The 18,221-nt window shown below is 48.4% G+C and overlaps 1 protein-coding gene across 8 annotated transcripts in view; it reads right to left on the reverse strand.

Annotated features, from left to right (window-relative positions):
• The window catches only part of PNPLA8 (patatin like domain 8, phospholipase A2), a 440,884-nt gene that overhangs the window by 226,428 nt on the left and 196,235 nt on the right, over positions 1–18,221 (reverse strand). For all 8 annotated transcript variants that reach the window (XM_085653104.1, XM_085653102.1, XM_085653107.1 and 5 more), the window contains one exon: positions 12,774–12,945. In XM_085653104.1, the coding sequence (XP_085509230.1) occupies positions 12,774–12,945 (172 nt within the window). The remainder of the gene's footprint in view (positions 1–12,773; positions 12,946–18,221) is intronic.

An 18,221-nucleotide genomic window follows, 5' to 3' on the forward strand; every position in this document is an offset into this window, starting at 1 on the left:
AGGGTCATTATCATTCAAATCATCGTAAGCATGGGTAACAAGATTGTTTATATTTCACGAGATTGTTTATATTTTACTAGTTGTTTTATTGTTTTACTGCACCTCTTCGTCCTATTCAACATCATACAATTAGAATATTAATAGTTTAATTCACCTGTGGTAACCCAAACTCACTGTATCACAATTTTTTTTACTGAGAATTAAGAAGACACACACAACTATATTGAACAGGACAAACTTTATTGGTACAAACGTAAACATAAACACACTTGCAGTCTGTTTTCTTCACACAAGCTGCATGAAACTCGTAGCATTTTTTTGCTTTTGGTTGAAACTTGACTCGACAGTCAGTGTTAAACAATCGGTTTATGCACATCAGCATAAATATATTTTTTATCATTGCCAAGCATGATGAAATACACAAATTAACTGCGTAGAACATCCAAATTTTATCGGCATGATTGCACATATATATGCATAACCAGAGTCTGTTTTCTTTACCAACGTCGTACGGAACTCGTAGTATCTTTTTGCTATCGGTTAACATCTGACTTGAATGTCAGCGTTTATAGTCGTTTCACGGAAACCACGTACCAACACTCGGTTCCCAGTTTTCGACACACGCGCACAACAAGTAACCAAAGGTAAGCGACAATGCATTTAGTTGCATGTTACCGTTTGTAACCTCAAAATAATTTTTTACCGGATATGAAACAGTAACCAACATCACGTTTTATCCACAGGCGACTCATACATCGGATTTCAGTGAGTTTTTTTTTTAAAAAAAGAGCGATTTGCAAAAACGAGTGATTCTCAAAAACGTGTTGAAATCAAGGTCAGACATTTATACATTTCACTGGGCATTATGTTAATCACATTACGTATCAGCACGGGTATTTTTCACTTGCACTATCGTTATTGATGATACGCATCACGTTGTAGAAACACTATTCGGGTGGTCACCCGTCACGTTAGCACGCTTCACTGAAATTTACAAAAGCAGTAAAAACACACTTTTTATTGCAGACTACTGTCCACAATGTTAACAAGTTTCTATAGGAATCTCGTTTTAAACACTGTATTTATTTTATTTCATACGCATAGAAGCACACGTTATGATCAGTATTCACCAATAGGATTTAAATTTAAATCTCAAACGGACTTCTGCTCACGCACTTTTGTACCATTTTTTTACCTCGTTTAATGACACCCGTAAATCATTTTCTTTTTTTTTTTTTTTTTAAACCGTTTATTGCAGTTTATAGAAGTTACAGGTATGGGCCTACAACCACACGGCCGGCCGCTGGAGCATCAAAAACATATTACATGCATACAGCAAAAAACTTTCTCAGCGGTGCACAGTAGGAAGACAGGAGTGATCAATGGTGCAGGCCTCACAGCTCCATGCCCACAGTACGGTTCCATTTTCTTAAAGCGAAACAACGTAAACAAACCACAACCGCAAGGCAACCCTCAATCCAAAGTGACAACACGTGCTCCATAAGTGGGGGATCCAAACCAGCAGCAAAATTCTGAAGAGGGGGACGGGAGTAGATCAGGGACTGGGGGACCGCGCGCCCGCGGCCAAGGGAGGGGCGCCATCTAGGGAGACGGAGCCGGCGAGGCCGCCGGTAGCAGCGGCGGCTCACAAATACCCCCGCGGTAGGCGTTCCAGGGGCCCCAGAGTTTCATCCACGCCCCAGGCTTACCCCTCGCCACATACACCACCTTTTCACGAAACATACACCAATCCATATGCTCTTTCCAGGCCGACACCGCAGGGGGCCTCTGGGATCCCCACAATTGGGCAATATCACGCTTGGCTATCATGTATCCCAGAGTCACCCACCGCGCCTGCGGGACCGAGTAGTCATTTGGTTCCCAGACATTCAGCAAGCATCTCCTCGCTTCAGGCAGCAGCGCGACACGCGTAACCATTCGTAGAACCTCATGCACACCACGCCAGAATCGCTCCACCTTCGGGCACTCCCACAGTATATGCATGAAAGTCGCCAACGCACCACAGCCACGCTTACACATTCCATCACCGGCAAAACCCATACGTAAAAGCCTTGGCCCCGTCACGTAGACCCGGTGAAGGATCTTGAGCTGGACGAAACGAAGGCGAGCCGGGATGGCCACCTCTTTCGGAGAGGCCACCGCGGAGATCCAATCCTCGTCGTCCAGCTCCAGCCCGTCGGCAACCCAAGCCTCGCGGAGACTAGTCAGCAGACACGATCTATCGTTAATCAATTTTTTGTATATGAGGGAGATCGTGCTGTCCGGGACATGGCCATCTAGCACTCTGTCCTCCAGGGGGGAAGACTCCGGAATGGATGCAACATCCGGGAAGACGGAGCCCAGCGCATGGCGGACCTGTAGGTACCGAAAGTACTCACTGCCCTGCAGCTGAAACTCCGCCTGCAGCGTCTCAAAAGTTTTGAATCCCCCCCTCGTCCAGAGATCTCCCACCGTGCTGATTCCGATCGTGTCCCACTTCTCGAAGCCCTTCGACGTCCACAGGGAGCCCAACCTCTCAGATGCATACAGCGGAGACGCTCGGGTCAAACGGTCCTTCCACCCCATAGCTGCATTAGCCGCGTGCCAGACACGCACCATGACACGCGTCGGTCCCGTCAAACGGGAGTCGGGCGCGCCAGAGTAGAGCGCTCGATTATAATCGGCACCGGGCAGAAGCGTCCTGTCCATCTCAAATGCCGGGTTCAAGGCGGGCCCGTAAAGGCCATGATTAATTGCAGCTAGTTGGGAGGCCCAGTAATACCGTTTGATGTCCGGGAGGGCGACCCCTCCATCGTACCACGGGAGCGCCAATTTAGCCAGAGCAATACGCGGCCTCCCGTCCCAGAACAGGCGCCGCTGGAGGCCCTCCACCTCGCGAAAGTAGCGTGCCGGGACCAGGTCCATGGTGTTCTGGAGGGCGTAGAGGAAGCGCGGCAGGGACATCATTTTAAATAAGGCCGCTCGGCCGAGCGGCGAGAGCGGCAGACGCCGCCAGCGCACCACGTCCTCCCTCAGACGCTGGAGGGGGGGCAGCAAGTTCCGCTCATAGCGGGCCTCCGGGTCAAGAGTGATATATATACCCAGGTACCGGAAACCCTGGGAGGCAATCTGGATCGGACAGTCCCGTGGCAAGACCGGGGCCTCCCCGGAGAGCACATAGACACAGGATTTCGCCCAGTTGATGACCAGGCCTGAGTTGCGACCGAAGGAGCGCAAAACATCAACCAGGACGATCAGTGACTTGCGCGGGGAGGCGAGATACAAAAGGATATCGTCAGCATAGAGGGACACGCGGTCCTCATGCTCGGGGGTCCAGCGGAGACCACGGATAGAAGGGTGCCACCGCAACCACTCCGCCAGGGGCTCCATGGCCAGGGCGAACAGGAGAGGCGACAGGGGACAACCCTGTCGCGTGCCCCGCCCCAGCGCGAATGGGGCAGATACTCGCCCATTCACCACCACCTGCGCCAACGGGCCCGAGTATAGCAATTTGACCCAGCTGACGAAACCCGGGCCGAACCCAAACTTCGCCAGCATCGCCCAAATATATGGCCATTCGAGCGTATCAAACGCCATGGTGGCGTCCAAGGACGCCAAGATGGCCGGCTCCCGCACAAATGGGACACGCGCGAGCACCCCGTGTAAGCGCCGCAGATTAAGCGCCGTGTTGCGGTGTGGTATAAAGCCCGATTGGTCTTGGTGGACCAAATCGCCCACCACGCCAACCAACCGGTTGGCCAACACCTTGGCGAGGATTTTGGGCTCCGCGTTCAGAAGCGAAATCGGCCTATAGGATGTGACCCGCTCACGGGGCTTCCCCTCCTTATGGATCACCACAATTGTAGCCAGACGCTGGTCCGGCGGGAGGGAGCCCTGCGAGTGGGCCGCAAGGAACATCGCGCGCAGGTGGGGCGCCAACACATCCGGGCGTAGCTTGTATAGCTCAATGGGAATACCATTGGGGCCCATGGCCTTGCCGGATGCAACCGAGCGAATAGCCGAGGCAATTTCGTCCGAGGTGGGCGGGGCATCCAGCGAATCCCTGTCCTCCACCGTAAGGGAGGGCAGTGCGATGTCCCGAAGCAAGGCATGGGAATCTTCCTCCGAGCAGGGAGAAACCGGGGAGTAGACTTCGCGGAAATAATCCGCGAAGCAGGAGACAATGGCTTCCGGCTCAGTGACGCACACACCATCCACGCTCTCAATCAAAGGCACCACGCGGCTCGCTCTTTCCCTCTTGTCCAACCACGCAATCAATTTGCCAGCCTTGTCACCCGCATCATACAATCGCCCCTGCTGCTCTCTACTGAGGCCCCTGGCCGCCTCCGTGACGAGGGCCCGATAGGCCGCCTGCTTTAAGTGCAAAACATGCAACTTGGCGTCTGTTACCCCGCTCCCCAGGTCACCCTCCAGTTCTGCAATCTCGGCCTCAACCCGGGTCACCTCCTCCCGCTCGCGCCGCCGGGCATTGGAAATAAAGGAGAGGGCCTCCCCTCTAAGAACCACCTTGAAAGCCTCCCACAGGGAGATGGCAGACGGGACCGACCCCACATTCTCATCGAAATAGCGCTGTAAGGATTTGATCAAGTCGGCACGAATGGTGGGGTCGCGCAAATACCATGCATTGATCGGGGCCACTCTGCCATCCCCCCTCGGGAAGACATCGAAATGCAACAACAATGGGGAGTGGTCTGAGATACCCCGTGCCAAATGGCGCACCTCCCCCACCCTCCCTGCCTGGGCCGCCGGGACAAGGATGTAATCAAGCCGCGAGAGGCTACCATGGGCCCCCGAGTGGAAGGTGTACTGTTGCAATACGGGATGCTTTAAGCGCCAGCAATCCACCAGGCCCAGCGTGTCTAAAAGGCCGGGCAGCCACGCCTGTGCCCGGGGGAGGTCCCTAGGGGGATGGCGATCCATAGACCCAGAGGCAACTGCGTTAAAGTCCCCTCCAACCACCAACAGGCCACCCGGAAGGTCCAGAAGGAGGCGCCCCAGGTCCGCAAATGTAGTGGCTTGTAACCCAGGCGGGACGTACACTGATATAAAGATAAACACTCTACCCTCCATTCGTCCCACCAGAACAGTGTAACGTCCCCTCTCATCATGGCGCACCTCGTCAATCTCCAACGGGAGCGAGTTCTTGACCATAATACCCACCCCCCGCGAGCCCGAAGTGAAGCCGGAGTGGGCCGCCAAACGATATCCCCGCCGATTCATTGCATGAAAGGTGTTACCTATAAGGTGTGTCTCCTGCAGGAAGACAACATCTGGAGAAATACGTTTTAAATACTGCAGGACCACACCACGCTTAATCCTATCCCCCAGGCCGTTAACATTCCATGACAACACAATCAAATCCCTACCCCCCATCATACGTCAAAACAATCGGTCGCCCCCCACCGAGCATCTTGAAAACAACAAAACAGTTGCGGGTTTGCCTTGCGGTGCTAACAAACAACACACCCCCCCCACCCCCCGGTCCCAACAGAACTCCCCCCTCCCTGCACCCCTGCATGAGCCCAGACAGCCCCCCCAAAGTGCAGTGTGCCTGTCGCCCCATAGCTAAGTACTAACTAGTCCCCCCGAGGAGGAGGGAAGCCCCCAGCAGACCCCACCCGACCTCCATGGGAGGGGAACATACGAAAGCAATATATGGTAAAGGAACAATATCCAGAGCAAGGCCTATACAGTCACCCCTCAATTCTGATCCGGCGGGCCCTCCCCGCCAGCCGCGCCCCCCCCACCCCGATCTCCAGGCAAAGTATCTAACCAGTCCCCAGCCCCCTCGGGCCGGTCGAAGAAGTGCGTACGGCCATCCACCTCCACCCTCAGCTTAGCCGGAAAGAGCATTGAGTACTTGAGGTTTAGGTCCCTTAGGCGACGTTTAATACCAAGAAAGCTCTGTCGCTGCTTCTGGACCGCCGGAGTAAAGTCTGGGTAGAAGTGCACATCCATGTTGTCCAGCCTGACCGGTCCCTGTTGCCTGGAGGTCTGGAGGATGGCGTCTCTGTCCCGGAAATTAAAAATCCGGGCAATAATAGGCCGCGGCGGGGCACCGGTCTTAGGGCGGCCCCCAGGGACCCGGTGGGCACGCTCCACCGCAAAAAGCTTACTCAGCCCCCGGGGCTGGAGATAGGTCAGGATCAGTTCTTCCACGAAGAGATCTGCCGCCTCCGCCTCTCGGCCCTCCGGCACACCAATAATGCGAACATTGTTCCTCCGGGCCCGACCCTCGGAATCCTCCAGTCGCCGGTCCATCAGGGCGCTCGCCTGGCCAAGCCGGCGCACCTCCTTCTGGAGGGCCACCACGTCCGTAGTGAGGCTCGTTGTGGTGTGGGCCAGGGAGTCAACTCGGTCGTTCGTTTTTGACAAGTCTGCCCTCACAAGGCCCACATCCACCAGGACCGAGTCAATTTTTTGCGCCAAGGTATCGAAACGCTGGTCCACTGAGGCCTTCATCTCTGCGATGGCGCCCATGACGTCCCGGAGGGTCAGATCCACCGGTTGGGCAGGCGCCTCCGTCGGGCCCACCAGGGATGACCGCGATGTCTCCGGAGAACCCTTCTGGAGCGTATAGCGATCCATACTATTGGCCTGGTGCGCCGTGCCACGGCGGGTTGTCTTCATCTTCGCCCGGTCGCCATCTTGTTTGGTGGACATGCTGGCCCTTCCACCGTCGTGCCAAGATCTCCAAACGGGCCGCCACACCAAATCACGGGTGTCAGGGGGGGGGGCGGGGGCGACCACCGGGCCGCGGGTCAACCCACCGCCGGCGGGTCAGCCGGGCACCTGGACAAGGCAACACCACCGCACCCCGCTCCGCAGCCCGACCCCGCCTGAGGCAAGGAGGGCGCAAAAGCGAAAGTGAAAGTGCGGGGTACGCGAGTCGCCCAGCCCCGCTCGCCGCTGTTATTCACTTCGTCCCCGGATCGCCCCACTACTCCAATCCGGGGGGCCGGCGAGGAGAAGGCCGCAACCTTCAATCGATGCTCCCACCGGTGTTCGGGGTCCGATTCGAGCCCAAAAAACGGGTGGCGCCTCAGCTCGGGTTCACCGACACAGTCCCCTCAACAAGGACAGGATATCGCCAGGATTAATTCAGGAGGTCACGGAGGTCCTCGGGAGCCTCGCACCTACGCGGCCATCTTGGTTGCGCGCTAGGCTCCTCCGTAAATCATTTTCTTGAACGTTTTTTTCAACACCATTATTCTTGAACTTTCAGAATGTAAGTCCACTGAAGAAGGGCTCAGCACGAAATGCATTGGGCGCAATAAATGAGACATTTATACTATGAATGTAATAGTATGAAACCAATTTAAACGATTGAAATTAAGAAAAAGAGATTAACAATATGAAATAAAGCGAAGAAACTATTGAATAGATATGTATGGAACTTTATTGAAACAAGCTTCAGGAGTGCAAAGTTGGGGACGTTTCTCCCAAGGGAAATAACGCACATCTTATTATTATATTCACCCTTGTGCTCAGAAGGGTTACCAACCCTGCACCCACCACTTTGATGAACTTTAAACAAACTTGATTATAAGCGTATACTAACGGAGTGCTGTATTCCACATTCCAATTGGATCCACTCATAAATGCCAGGCCCACTTTATAATGCACTGAATGTGCGACCGTCATCTCTCACTCCTGTGATCCCACAGCGCTTCAAAGTGACCATAGGTGACATAACAACACGGGACTGCAGCAACCGGCCCGTGTATCCCCACTGCCTCCCGAAGGTGCCCGTCTGCGCCCCAAACACCCACGCAAACCACCTCCAGCCTCCCCTGCATTGCACCTGCACCGTGCTCCTTCCTCCCTCCCTGGCCAAGCTCTCCTGAGCGCCACCATAGGCATCATGGTTATATGGAACCTTGCCCTATCGTTTCACCCGCCCGACGCATCACTGTTCCCGCCATAACACGACGACCCCCCCCAACCATCTGATGGCACTGCATCCTCATTACCCTCCTTCCCGCATCCCACCATGTTCTGCCACGGGCACCTCGGTGCCACAGCCGCAGCACAACACCGGGTGGAAAACTAAACATTATGCCCAGCACCAATTCATCACGTCAGCACATCATCCACTTGGAAACGTTACCCTGCAAGCCGAAAGCGCTTCATCCGTGTCCCCCACATCAATGCGCCACAACAATTGCAGGCACATGGGGACACTGCTCTGCTCGATGAACGGCCAACCCTCCCATGGGTAGGCTTTAAAAAAAAAAAAAAAAAATGTCATTTACAATGTCAATAACTCCAACTAATGTCATTGCGAGACCTACTGCATTGCAAATGCTTGTTTTATACTCCCAACTTAATCTATAATATGTCTCAGACAAAATGTAATTGTTCCCGCTTCAGCTTTGGGTGAGTGTGTGGACCAATATTGAAGCAAGTTTTGATAGAGAAGTAATTTTAGATTGTCTCAGTTTGGATAAGGTTCTTTCTGTTCCTTGGCTGTACTATGTCAGTAAGTCCTTTACAGACATTGGTCTCCCCAAAAGGTTTACTGCCCTGATACATTAAGTAGACAAGTTAAGAGGCAAGTTAAGTCCTGCCATGCAGAGTTCACGTTCTACCAAAGAATGGAAGAGGTTCTCAGTAAGCACTCCGCTCGCAATTATTCAATCACACTAGCAACAGGAGATTTAGCATTCTCTCTAACTTTGGAGCTTACACAGCGGGAGAGGTCTCTCCTCTTTATCTTCAGGACAGGTACCCTGTGGTATCTTTTGTGCTTTTCTGCCGGGGTGGGGCAGCAATTTAACTGTATGTCCTTGTGAACGGCTGGCTGAGCAATATTTTTGAATTCTATCTTTTTCTGCAAATGTTATAGTAGTTTCTTTCAACTTAGTCTCAAGCACATTCTGAAATCATTGGCTTTTAAGAAATGTGGGGACGTCCCAATATATCTTCAGATGTTAGGTAACCCTGATATCTGTTTTAGTGTAAGTTGCTTCCTTAAAATGTCCATACGCAGTAGTAAATCGATGGTGGGGTAATGGGAGTGGAGGTAGCTTATCGTTTTGTAAAGGCGCTTTATGCCACAACTCATTTTGCACAAAAACAATGTTTTTTTACTGATCCTGTATCAATGTTTTAATCCGGATGCTTTTTGTGCGACTGTGATAAATTGCCTTCCACACACTGTTTTATACAAAGCTGGAAACAAATGGAGGGGTAACGGCAGAGGTGGTAGTACAAGGCTGACATAATGCACTTTGCTGTAGTAGTTCTTTTTTTTATTGAAGACATGCTTTCAATCATATTAGCATTAATGTTAAAAAATGTATGATGAGTCTTTGTTGTGATGTAGTGTACTCTGCACTTTTATGATTTTTATCTAAAGATCGAATAAAGATTTTTAGAACTTGATATAATGAAATTAGGTTGTCCTGTGGCTAATTTAAAATAATCTAAAAGAGGCAGTGTGTTAAGAGCATAAAAGTAAAACATTATAACATCAAAAAACGAGCATATACCTATTAAAGATAGCAGATTGTAAAAAGGTAACAACAGCGGTAGTGACTCTAATATAAGAGTCTCCAACTGGCCAAATATTGCAAAATTGTAGTAGGTACCAACTGACAATTTTTACCAGCTAAAACAATGATGCAAAGGGCATTTTTGCAGAAAGAAAAGTGGACCAATGAAATAAAAGTGTACCAATGGCAAGTACTGCAGATCACACATGACAAAGTGAGTGATCAACCATGACGAGATAAGTGCAAGAAATGGCAGGGTGGGAAGAAGGCACTCTGACAAGCAGAAGACAAGAAAAAGTAAATAAAAACCTGGAACACATTAAAAGATTTAAAAGTTTAGTTTAAAACAATTAATTTGAGAAAAGTTCTGACTAAAGTTAGACAAGCATTTGCAATGCAATAGGTCACGCATTTACGCAAGTTCAAGCTATTGGCATTGTAAATGACAATGCCTTTTATTTATGTGTTAAAAACTAAAACAAAAATAAAAGGCATTGTTATTTACAATGTCAATAGCTGAAACTCGTAGAAGCGAGACCTATTGCATTGCAAATGCTTGTTATATACAGTTTACAGCTCCATTAATTTCCCAAAAAGCTATTCTAATGTATTCCTCATCTGGACGTGGCCACTTGAGCAACACGAGGCCCTTGTCAGTCTGTCGTTTTTAATAAATCTTTTGAAGGGACCAATGATCTTTGAGACACAGATAGAGCGGTGTATCACTCCTTACCGCTCCCCCAAACGCATGTGTTAGCAGTGAGAGGCCGCTGCGCCGTTGTCCATGGATGTGAGAGCCATTCCTTTGGAAACACAATAAGGTCAGTGCGCACAGCACCTGTTACTCGTGTATATCCCAGTAGATCAAATGATCAAATGACCCTGTCCAACAAATGACGGCAGAGCTCGGACAATAGCAGCTAATTTTAATCTGCGCAGCTATTATAGACAAGCCATTCACAGACATCATGTGCTCATTTCAGGCTCCCAGCAGGCGGAGGAGCAATCAGGGAGACTGAAGAACCTTCAGTAGCTATAAAGGGCGTGCTGAGCTCGAGTGACGTCACTGTGGGGATGAGGGTCACACGGACTATCTGAGTAGAAAATAGCAAAAGGTAGCGCTAATGTTGGAAATGTTTTGGCCACTGTATACCTTTGTATAGTCTCTGATTGTGATCCCTACTGCTCAGTGTATTTAAAACAGACAGAGGGGTGACATCGATTGCTAGTGGTAACAGATTCCCTAAAGGAATTGCCGGGAAGAAAATGTGCTTCTCCCTCTCGGATGATTCTTAATCGTTCGCATATACAGAAGGCTTTAGCGGCTGACAGCATGACCTGTACTTACTTGGTGCACTTTTGATGAAGTCCTTAAGTGCGGCCCACCCGGAATGTTTTAGTGAGAAGGCGAGCTGCTTGGTGTCTTTTTTGCTTTTCAAATGCCTGCGTTTGTGTTCTTTTGGCAATGTGTCTATGAAGTGCTACGCATTTCATCCATCGCTCTTTTCCATCTCAGGAATCACCATGTTGTTCATCAGGGTCTCAGCCAGGGGAAACGAGATGCAGGAGCTGCTGGAGTGCGCGCGCGGTTTTGAGCAGCAGCATAAGTTTCCAATTATCGCACCCGCGTCTGGGCACGATAATTGGAAACATATGCTGCTGCTGCGCGTAACCGCAAGCATTAGGCCGTGGGCGTGACCATGGGTGGGACAAAAAGAGCCTTTGGCCAATTGCGTGCTGTCTTTGTTAAAAAGACGCATGCAAAGGCCAATAGCCTGGGACAAAACCAAAAGCACACGCACCAGCGTGTGCGAGCCTGTGGTGAGCTTTCTGAAAGCCCTTACATAAAGTCGAGCAGAGCAACGCATGCGCGCTGCGCTAGGTTTGACCTAAAAAAATGAGCCAATTAGGAAAGAAAAAAGATGAAATAACCGGTTTAATGAATGGCCAGAAATAGAACGCCGAATAAAATATTTTTTCTTCTGAGATTTATCTATGGGAGAGAAAGAAACGTAACTAATTATTACTATGGAGAGGCAAGAACAAAAATGACAGAGCAGTAGAGGTCACGAGGCATGTGAGCAAAGAAAATTTGTGGAGATGGAGACGAGGGCATGTAGAAGTCATTTATAAATTGAACATAGAACTACTCTCTACCATATGTTCAAGATGATGAGGAGTATGTTCCAAAACCCAAAAGTTACATGGGCTGGCTTACTATTAGGTAGTACCCTTTTGTAAACACAGGTAGAGAATTTAACTATACTATCCAGCGAAACACATAGTCACCCTACACAACTATGCAAACAATGTCAACAACTGAAGAAATAGATACAAGCATGTCCAGCACAATAAAAAGCCCAACCTGGTTCTTTACGCATCACACACTGCTCATCAAGTTTTTCATTATATAGCAAAGATGCGCTGATACATATTTTCTATCAGAAGTCCCTATTTCTATTTTTCAGACTTTAATAATCAAATATAAGCTTGGAAGAATATTATAATGTAAGACAGAACCACTTTAAATTAAGTTATGTATGCAAAACAAAAAACAGCTCTTAAAGATGTTTGAAATAACAAACAATTTCAATGCAATACCAAAAGTTAAGAAATATGTGCTGGAAAACAGATTTTACTTATGATAATTTACGTGGCGATGAAAAAATATCACAGAGAAACACAAGTTTTTGCTTGACTATTTTCAAGTAAAATTAGTCTAAAGTCGCAATAAAACACAAATCCACTATAAATGTAGCTTTGTTAGTTAACAATATAAATAACTCACAGATATTTTTTAGGTACAATACTGTTCCAGACACACTAGTATGATGCACTTAACATGATTACAAAATTATTTCAATATTATGACAAGTTAGAAAATGCAAGATCATACACTCTATAGTTTGCAGTGTAAACAAACGGTCCTTTTCAACATGGCATAAACCCAAGTAGTGTTTTGGAGGCCTCATCCCAAAACTGAGGTGCTAACAGGCGCTGTGACGATGCACAAGATTAAAACCAAACCGAAGACCTGAATGATGTACAAAAGTCACAATTGTGCTTCAGCCTCCTTGGGAGTCCTAACTGCCATCAAGTTGTGCTTAAAAGGTCATGGAGTGGCAAAATGAAACATCTTTAATACTATCATTCTCACAAATTGCATGGTAAAGTTGTAAGCCCTTTTCCACAACAAACGTGATCACAGTTGTAACAATGATAAATATTGTAACATCTCACAAAATGTTCGCTTACTTGAGAATCTTTTCCCATATTTCGCTATCATAAAACGCGTGGCTCCACCCCATTTTCACAGTTCCAACGATGACATTCTGCTTGAAGACATCAGTTCCTAACTTTTGATACAGTGCTTCGCATTCATCCAAGGGCATATGGAACAATCCAACCATAAATGCCAGAATAGACCCTAAAAAGATAAGGGATAGCAATGGCATACATTATATTTAATATACACAAAGCAAAATACTTGCATTTTCTACCATGGCAACCTTGTTTTGCAATAAAAAGGAAAAGCATATAGATTCACAAATAATTAGTAGGTAAAGTCAGACATTTGTTCCTGTAGGGTTACTTCAACTGCAGAAAATGACGGACTTACCATGTACTCTTGAGATTCACAAAGAATGCCGGGAGCACAAATGAAAGTATATACTAGTCATAGATTTCCAGGAGAACTCCAATGAGGAATCTTTACGCATGTAGATTTCCCATCAGGTGGTGCAATGTGCATGAACATATTTGACTTTCTTTTTTATTTGCAAATTCTATTTATTGAATATATAACAGGCGACAAAAATCAAACAAACTGAGGACCCATGTCCCTGTGAGAAGAACAACAGATTATGGCCATTATCCACATTAAGTAGCATGACCCTGTGACAAGAGCATACATGTCAGAATCAATCCCAACCAATATATCCCCAGATCAGTCTCTCATAAATATGCTAGGGTAGGAAGGGATAGAATGTAGTATCACCCTTACTACAAATTATCTTGACAAGATTCACATCCCAGGGGTGGACAGTCGATGGGATCTTTAGCATCTTGCTATGTGGGATATCTCAATATATATGTTCTGTCCTCTATTCATGAGGCCCTTTAATCTACGGAGGTAGCAGGGAACTGTCATCAGTTTTATGCAAACAAAACATGGAGAGAAACTCTCTCAAGAAAGAGGGGACAGAAGGGAGGATGCGCTGGGTGGTCTAATCTCCAGGAGGAGAGTGTGGGGATCGTCGGGATGTAAGAGAGTAGGTCTCCTGACGTAAGTCGACTGTTCTGGAGACTCCGGTTTCCAGCCCATGGAGTATGGTTCAAGCGAGTCAAACAGTTGCAGGGCACGTAGTCGGGGGAACCAACAGGAGTGTTTGGTCATAGTAAAATAGTGTATGAGTGGCTGCCAGGTTTGGGTAAATCTAGCATCTGTGTGATTGATATGAGAAGTAAGTAATTCGCGGGCTAAAACATTCCACAAGCGGAGGAATCAAGTGGCTATAGGGGGGGATGCGGTTTCTTCCAGAATAAGGCTATGGACTGCCTAGCAGCTCTTAGCAAGTATAAAATCAAACGCCAATCTGTGTATGTCATAGCAGTTAGTGTTAAGGGGTTAATGCTCAATAGGGTGATTATCGATGCAGAAGGAATAGGAAACCCTGTTATCTCTTTGAAGTGACTAAGGACCTCCTTCCAGAACATCGTGAGGCTCGGGCACGACCACCATAAATGGATAAAGTCTCCTCTGGCACCTCCAGCACGCCGAGGGTAAATTAAGAAACATTTGGTGCAAACGAGTTGGGGTGTAGTACCATCTCGTCATTAACTTGTACGCTGACTCGCGTTGCAGCGTGCTCTGGTATACTTTTGGGATATCCCGCCATAGTCGGTCCCAACCATCTGGAGGTATATCCTCTTCCAAGTCTGAAGCCCACCGCATTTGATATCCATGGGATATGGGTCCCTGAGAATGCTGTAATATGGAGTATGTGTGGCAAATCAGACCCTTCGAGCCCTCAAATTTGGGAACCAGAGATTCGAAAGTAGTAAGTTGTATGGTGGCCCCATGGGTGTAAGTCTGGGAGCTAATATAATGAGATGAAAAGCTTGCCTACATTGATCAAATGTGAGAAACGTATCACCCTGAAAAAGGTCCTTAATAACTCGGCATTCACCATCCGTCCATGCAATAAACGCCTGTGGTTGCAAAGCAGGGGGAAACATAGAGTTACGAGCTATAGGCGTATTAGGGGAGGGAAAGGTAGTCAGCCCACAGGACATCGCCAGCTTATCCCAGATCTCTAATATTGTCTTTGTGGGGGTAGCTATGTACTTGCTGTGAGGGCGAGCCCCACGAGGGAGCCAAGCCAAGTCCCAGAAAGGCCCACTGGATACCGCACGGTCTAAATGAAACTAGTGCTTTTCGCTCTTGCGAATCATCCACTCTGATATGGACCAGAGATGGCACGGCCAGTAGTACTCCAGAAGATTGGGACACGCTAAGGCTCCCGGGTCACGTGGTAGCATCAAGATCCTATTAGAGAAGTGTGGTCTGAAATTCCCCCATATAAATTTGATAAAATCCCGTTGTAGAGCCAAGATATCAGAATGTGGTATTGCAGTGGGGGGTGATTGAAAGAGGTATAAGGTTTTGGGAAGAAGAGACATTTTAATAGTGTTAATGCGGCCCAACCATGTGAGAGGAAGGCCTTTCCATCTGTGCAGTTCCTCCCGCATGGCTTGTCTATATCTAGGTCAGTTGGACAAAGTCCATGTCGAGAGTGTGGGAGTTAGATTGAGGCTCAGGTTCCGAATCCATCAATCCACTGTACCGGGATCAGCTCCCGCAGGTCCTGGATCGCCGAGGCCTGAAGAGTAAGGTTAAGGGCATAAGACGGTCAGGTTAATCCGGTATCCCGACGCATCTTTGAAAGACCGCAAAAGAGTAGCCACCGCTGGGAGGGAGGTAGATGGGAAAAAAGCGAGAGGAAGAGGTCATCAGCAAAGAGGGAGGCTTTATGTTCGTAACCCCCCCATGGGGATACCCCATATAGTCTGGTCGCCACAAATGGCTATGGCCAGGAGTTCGACCACTAGGAAAAACAATAAAGGGGATAGGGGGCACCCCTGTTTGGTGCCGCGGTAGATGGAGATAGGGGCCGTGAGATGCCCATTGAAGCGAATGCGAATAGTAGGTCGCGCATAGGGTGCCATCAGCTAGGACACCATCTCCGGACCCAATCCCACCCTCCGTAGACCCTCCCTGAGGAAACCCCAATCCACTCGATCGAAGGCTTTCTCCGCATCGAGGGACACCAGGCAGGCAGGGATATTTCTATAGCGTGCTTTTTCCACAAGATGGGCTATCCATCGGATATTATCTGCCCCCTGTTGATGGTGAATAAATCTCACTTGATCAGGATCAAAGAGACCCGGGAGATGGGGTTCCAAGCAGTTTGCTAGAATTTTCATGTAGATCTTGGCATCAGTGTTTAAAAGAGCAATAGGGCGATATGACGTAGGTAGGGAGTGATCTTTACCTGGCTTAGAAATAAGTACTACCTCCGCTTCAGACATAGTTGGAGTAAGACCCGAGTTATATGTGAAGCTATTAAAAAGGTACAGCAATTGTTCCCGTAGCTGCGGGTAAAAAACTCGGTAAAATGTGACCGGGAGGCCATCCGGGCCTGGCGTTTTGCCTATTGGAAGTTGTTTCAGGGCTTTCGCGATTTCGTCATGGGTGATAGGGTCTTCCATCAGTTTCGCATGGCGAGCGTCAATAGGATCCCAAGGGCAAGAGTTTAGAAAGTCACTGACAGCCTCGAGAGAACAGGATGTATTGGAATAGAGTTGTCTATAGAAGGTCTCTAATTCCAAGCTTTTATCAGTCTCCGAGATAGCCCATGTACCGTCCAGGCGTTTATGATTAGCGATATGGGCCCACATGGTCTGTGCACGGAGGCGTCGTGCCAGACATGCCCCAACCATATCCCCCACTGTATAGATTTTCTGCTTAAGGGCGAGTAGGTGTCTCTCTGCCTTATTGGTGCGATGCAAGCGCAATTGACCCCGTAATTCAGCAAGGAACCGTTTATTGCGGAGGGATGGTTGCAAGTGATCTTTACGTTCTATATTTTAATATCCCTCGAGAGAGTGGTTTCTACTATCCGAGCCTCTCTGGTTCTGGCGATGGAGATAGACGTGATGACCCCGCGAATATTGGCTTTAAAGGCGTCCCACCTAATGGCCTCAGGGGTGTCAGTAAGATGATTAGCCAGAAAGAAGGCCTCTATCTCTTTTTAGATGCCTGCCACACCTACAGGGTCCCGAAGGACCTGAGGTGGCAGTTTCCATCTAGGAATGTGCTCCCTCCGTGGGTTGGGGTGTTGTAGTGATACTAGAACGTGCGCATGATCCAATAAGGATATATCAGATATCTCTGCACCCCTCAGTGTGTATATCAAGGTGAGAGAAGGAAAGTAGTAATCAATACGAGAATATGATCGGTGTGCATAAGAGAAGAAAGAATAATCTTTAGAGTCCAGATGAAGATGTCTCCAGGCATCTACTAAGCCTAAGTCCGTAATGATGTTTGTCAGTGCTGACGACATCGCCCCAATCCCTTGATGGGCCTGTGCGGTGCGGTCCCATTCTGGGTTTCAAAGCAAATTAAAGTCTCCCCCAAGGATAAGCGGTGTTGTGATTGTCTGCAAGAGATCCCTAACATGTAGGCGTAAGAAAGCATCCTGATTTTGGTTAGGGGCGTATATGTTAACAAGGGTTTAGGACTACCTACTCCAAGCCAGTTGAGCTCTAATAAACCTCCCACCATCATCTATCGTAGCCCTTGTATTCGTTGCTTGCCAGCCAGGTTTAAAGAAAATTGCTACCCCCCCCGGTTTTAGAAGAGGATCAGGCCCAATATTGAGTAGGGTATTTGGGGTGGGCCATGAGGCAAGTGTCTGAAGAAAGCAATTGAGTGTCTTGTATAAAGATAACATCAGAGTCTTGATGCAGGAAATATCGTCAAACCTGACGCCTCTTATTAGGGGAATTCAGCCCTTTTACATTTAGGGAAAGAAACTAAATAGGACTAGCCATAATATTTCCAGGAGAGAGATTAATCTTCTGTGGCCCTCACAGTAGGACCATGAGCACGTATCTTCCCCTCTGGAGCCCCACCACAGACCCGTAAGTGGCCTTCTCGAAGCCTTGCATCAACAGAACACTTTTGGGCCATCCCAAGAAGTTACAGTGAGGTGCACCGATCCCCCAATCCCCCAGAAACAGCGCATCCAGGAAGAAGAAATAAACTGTTGGGGAAAGAAGAAAAATAAAGAAAATAAGAAATACAATAACAAGTTGCCAACTGGGCCATATGATATCAGAGTCTGTCGAGAACAGACCAATGTCTATCCGACGGGCCATTCAGGAAAAGTCACTCTCCTAAGGGATTCTGAGGAGGGAGGCGGCAGTCACAAAGAGTTTCGTGGGCCTCCACTACCACTGGCCCGTGGCAGTGCAAGAAAAAGTAGTGGTTGCTCCGACCGCCAGTCCATCCGCGAGGGAATCTGCAATAACATTGGTGGCGAAACTGCCCCAAGCCAACTCTGTACCATGCTGGAGGTCCGAGTGTTACCTTCGGATTTATGCAATGAGTCAGTCCTCATCCAGAAGCAGGGGGAGTCA

The sequence above is a fragment of the Triturus cristatus genome, chromosome 4_1 (genome assembly GCF_964204655.1).
Source record: "Triturus cristatus chromosome 4_1, aTriCri1.1, whole genome shotgun sequence".
In the NCBI taxonomy this organism is placed as follows: Eukaryota; Metazoa; Chordata; class Amphibia; order Caudata; family Salamandridae; genus Triturus; species Triturus cristatus.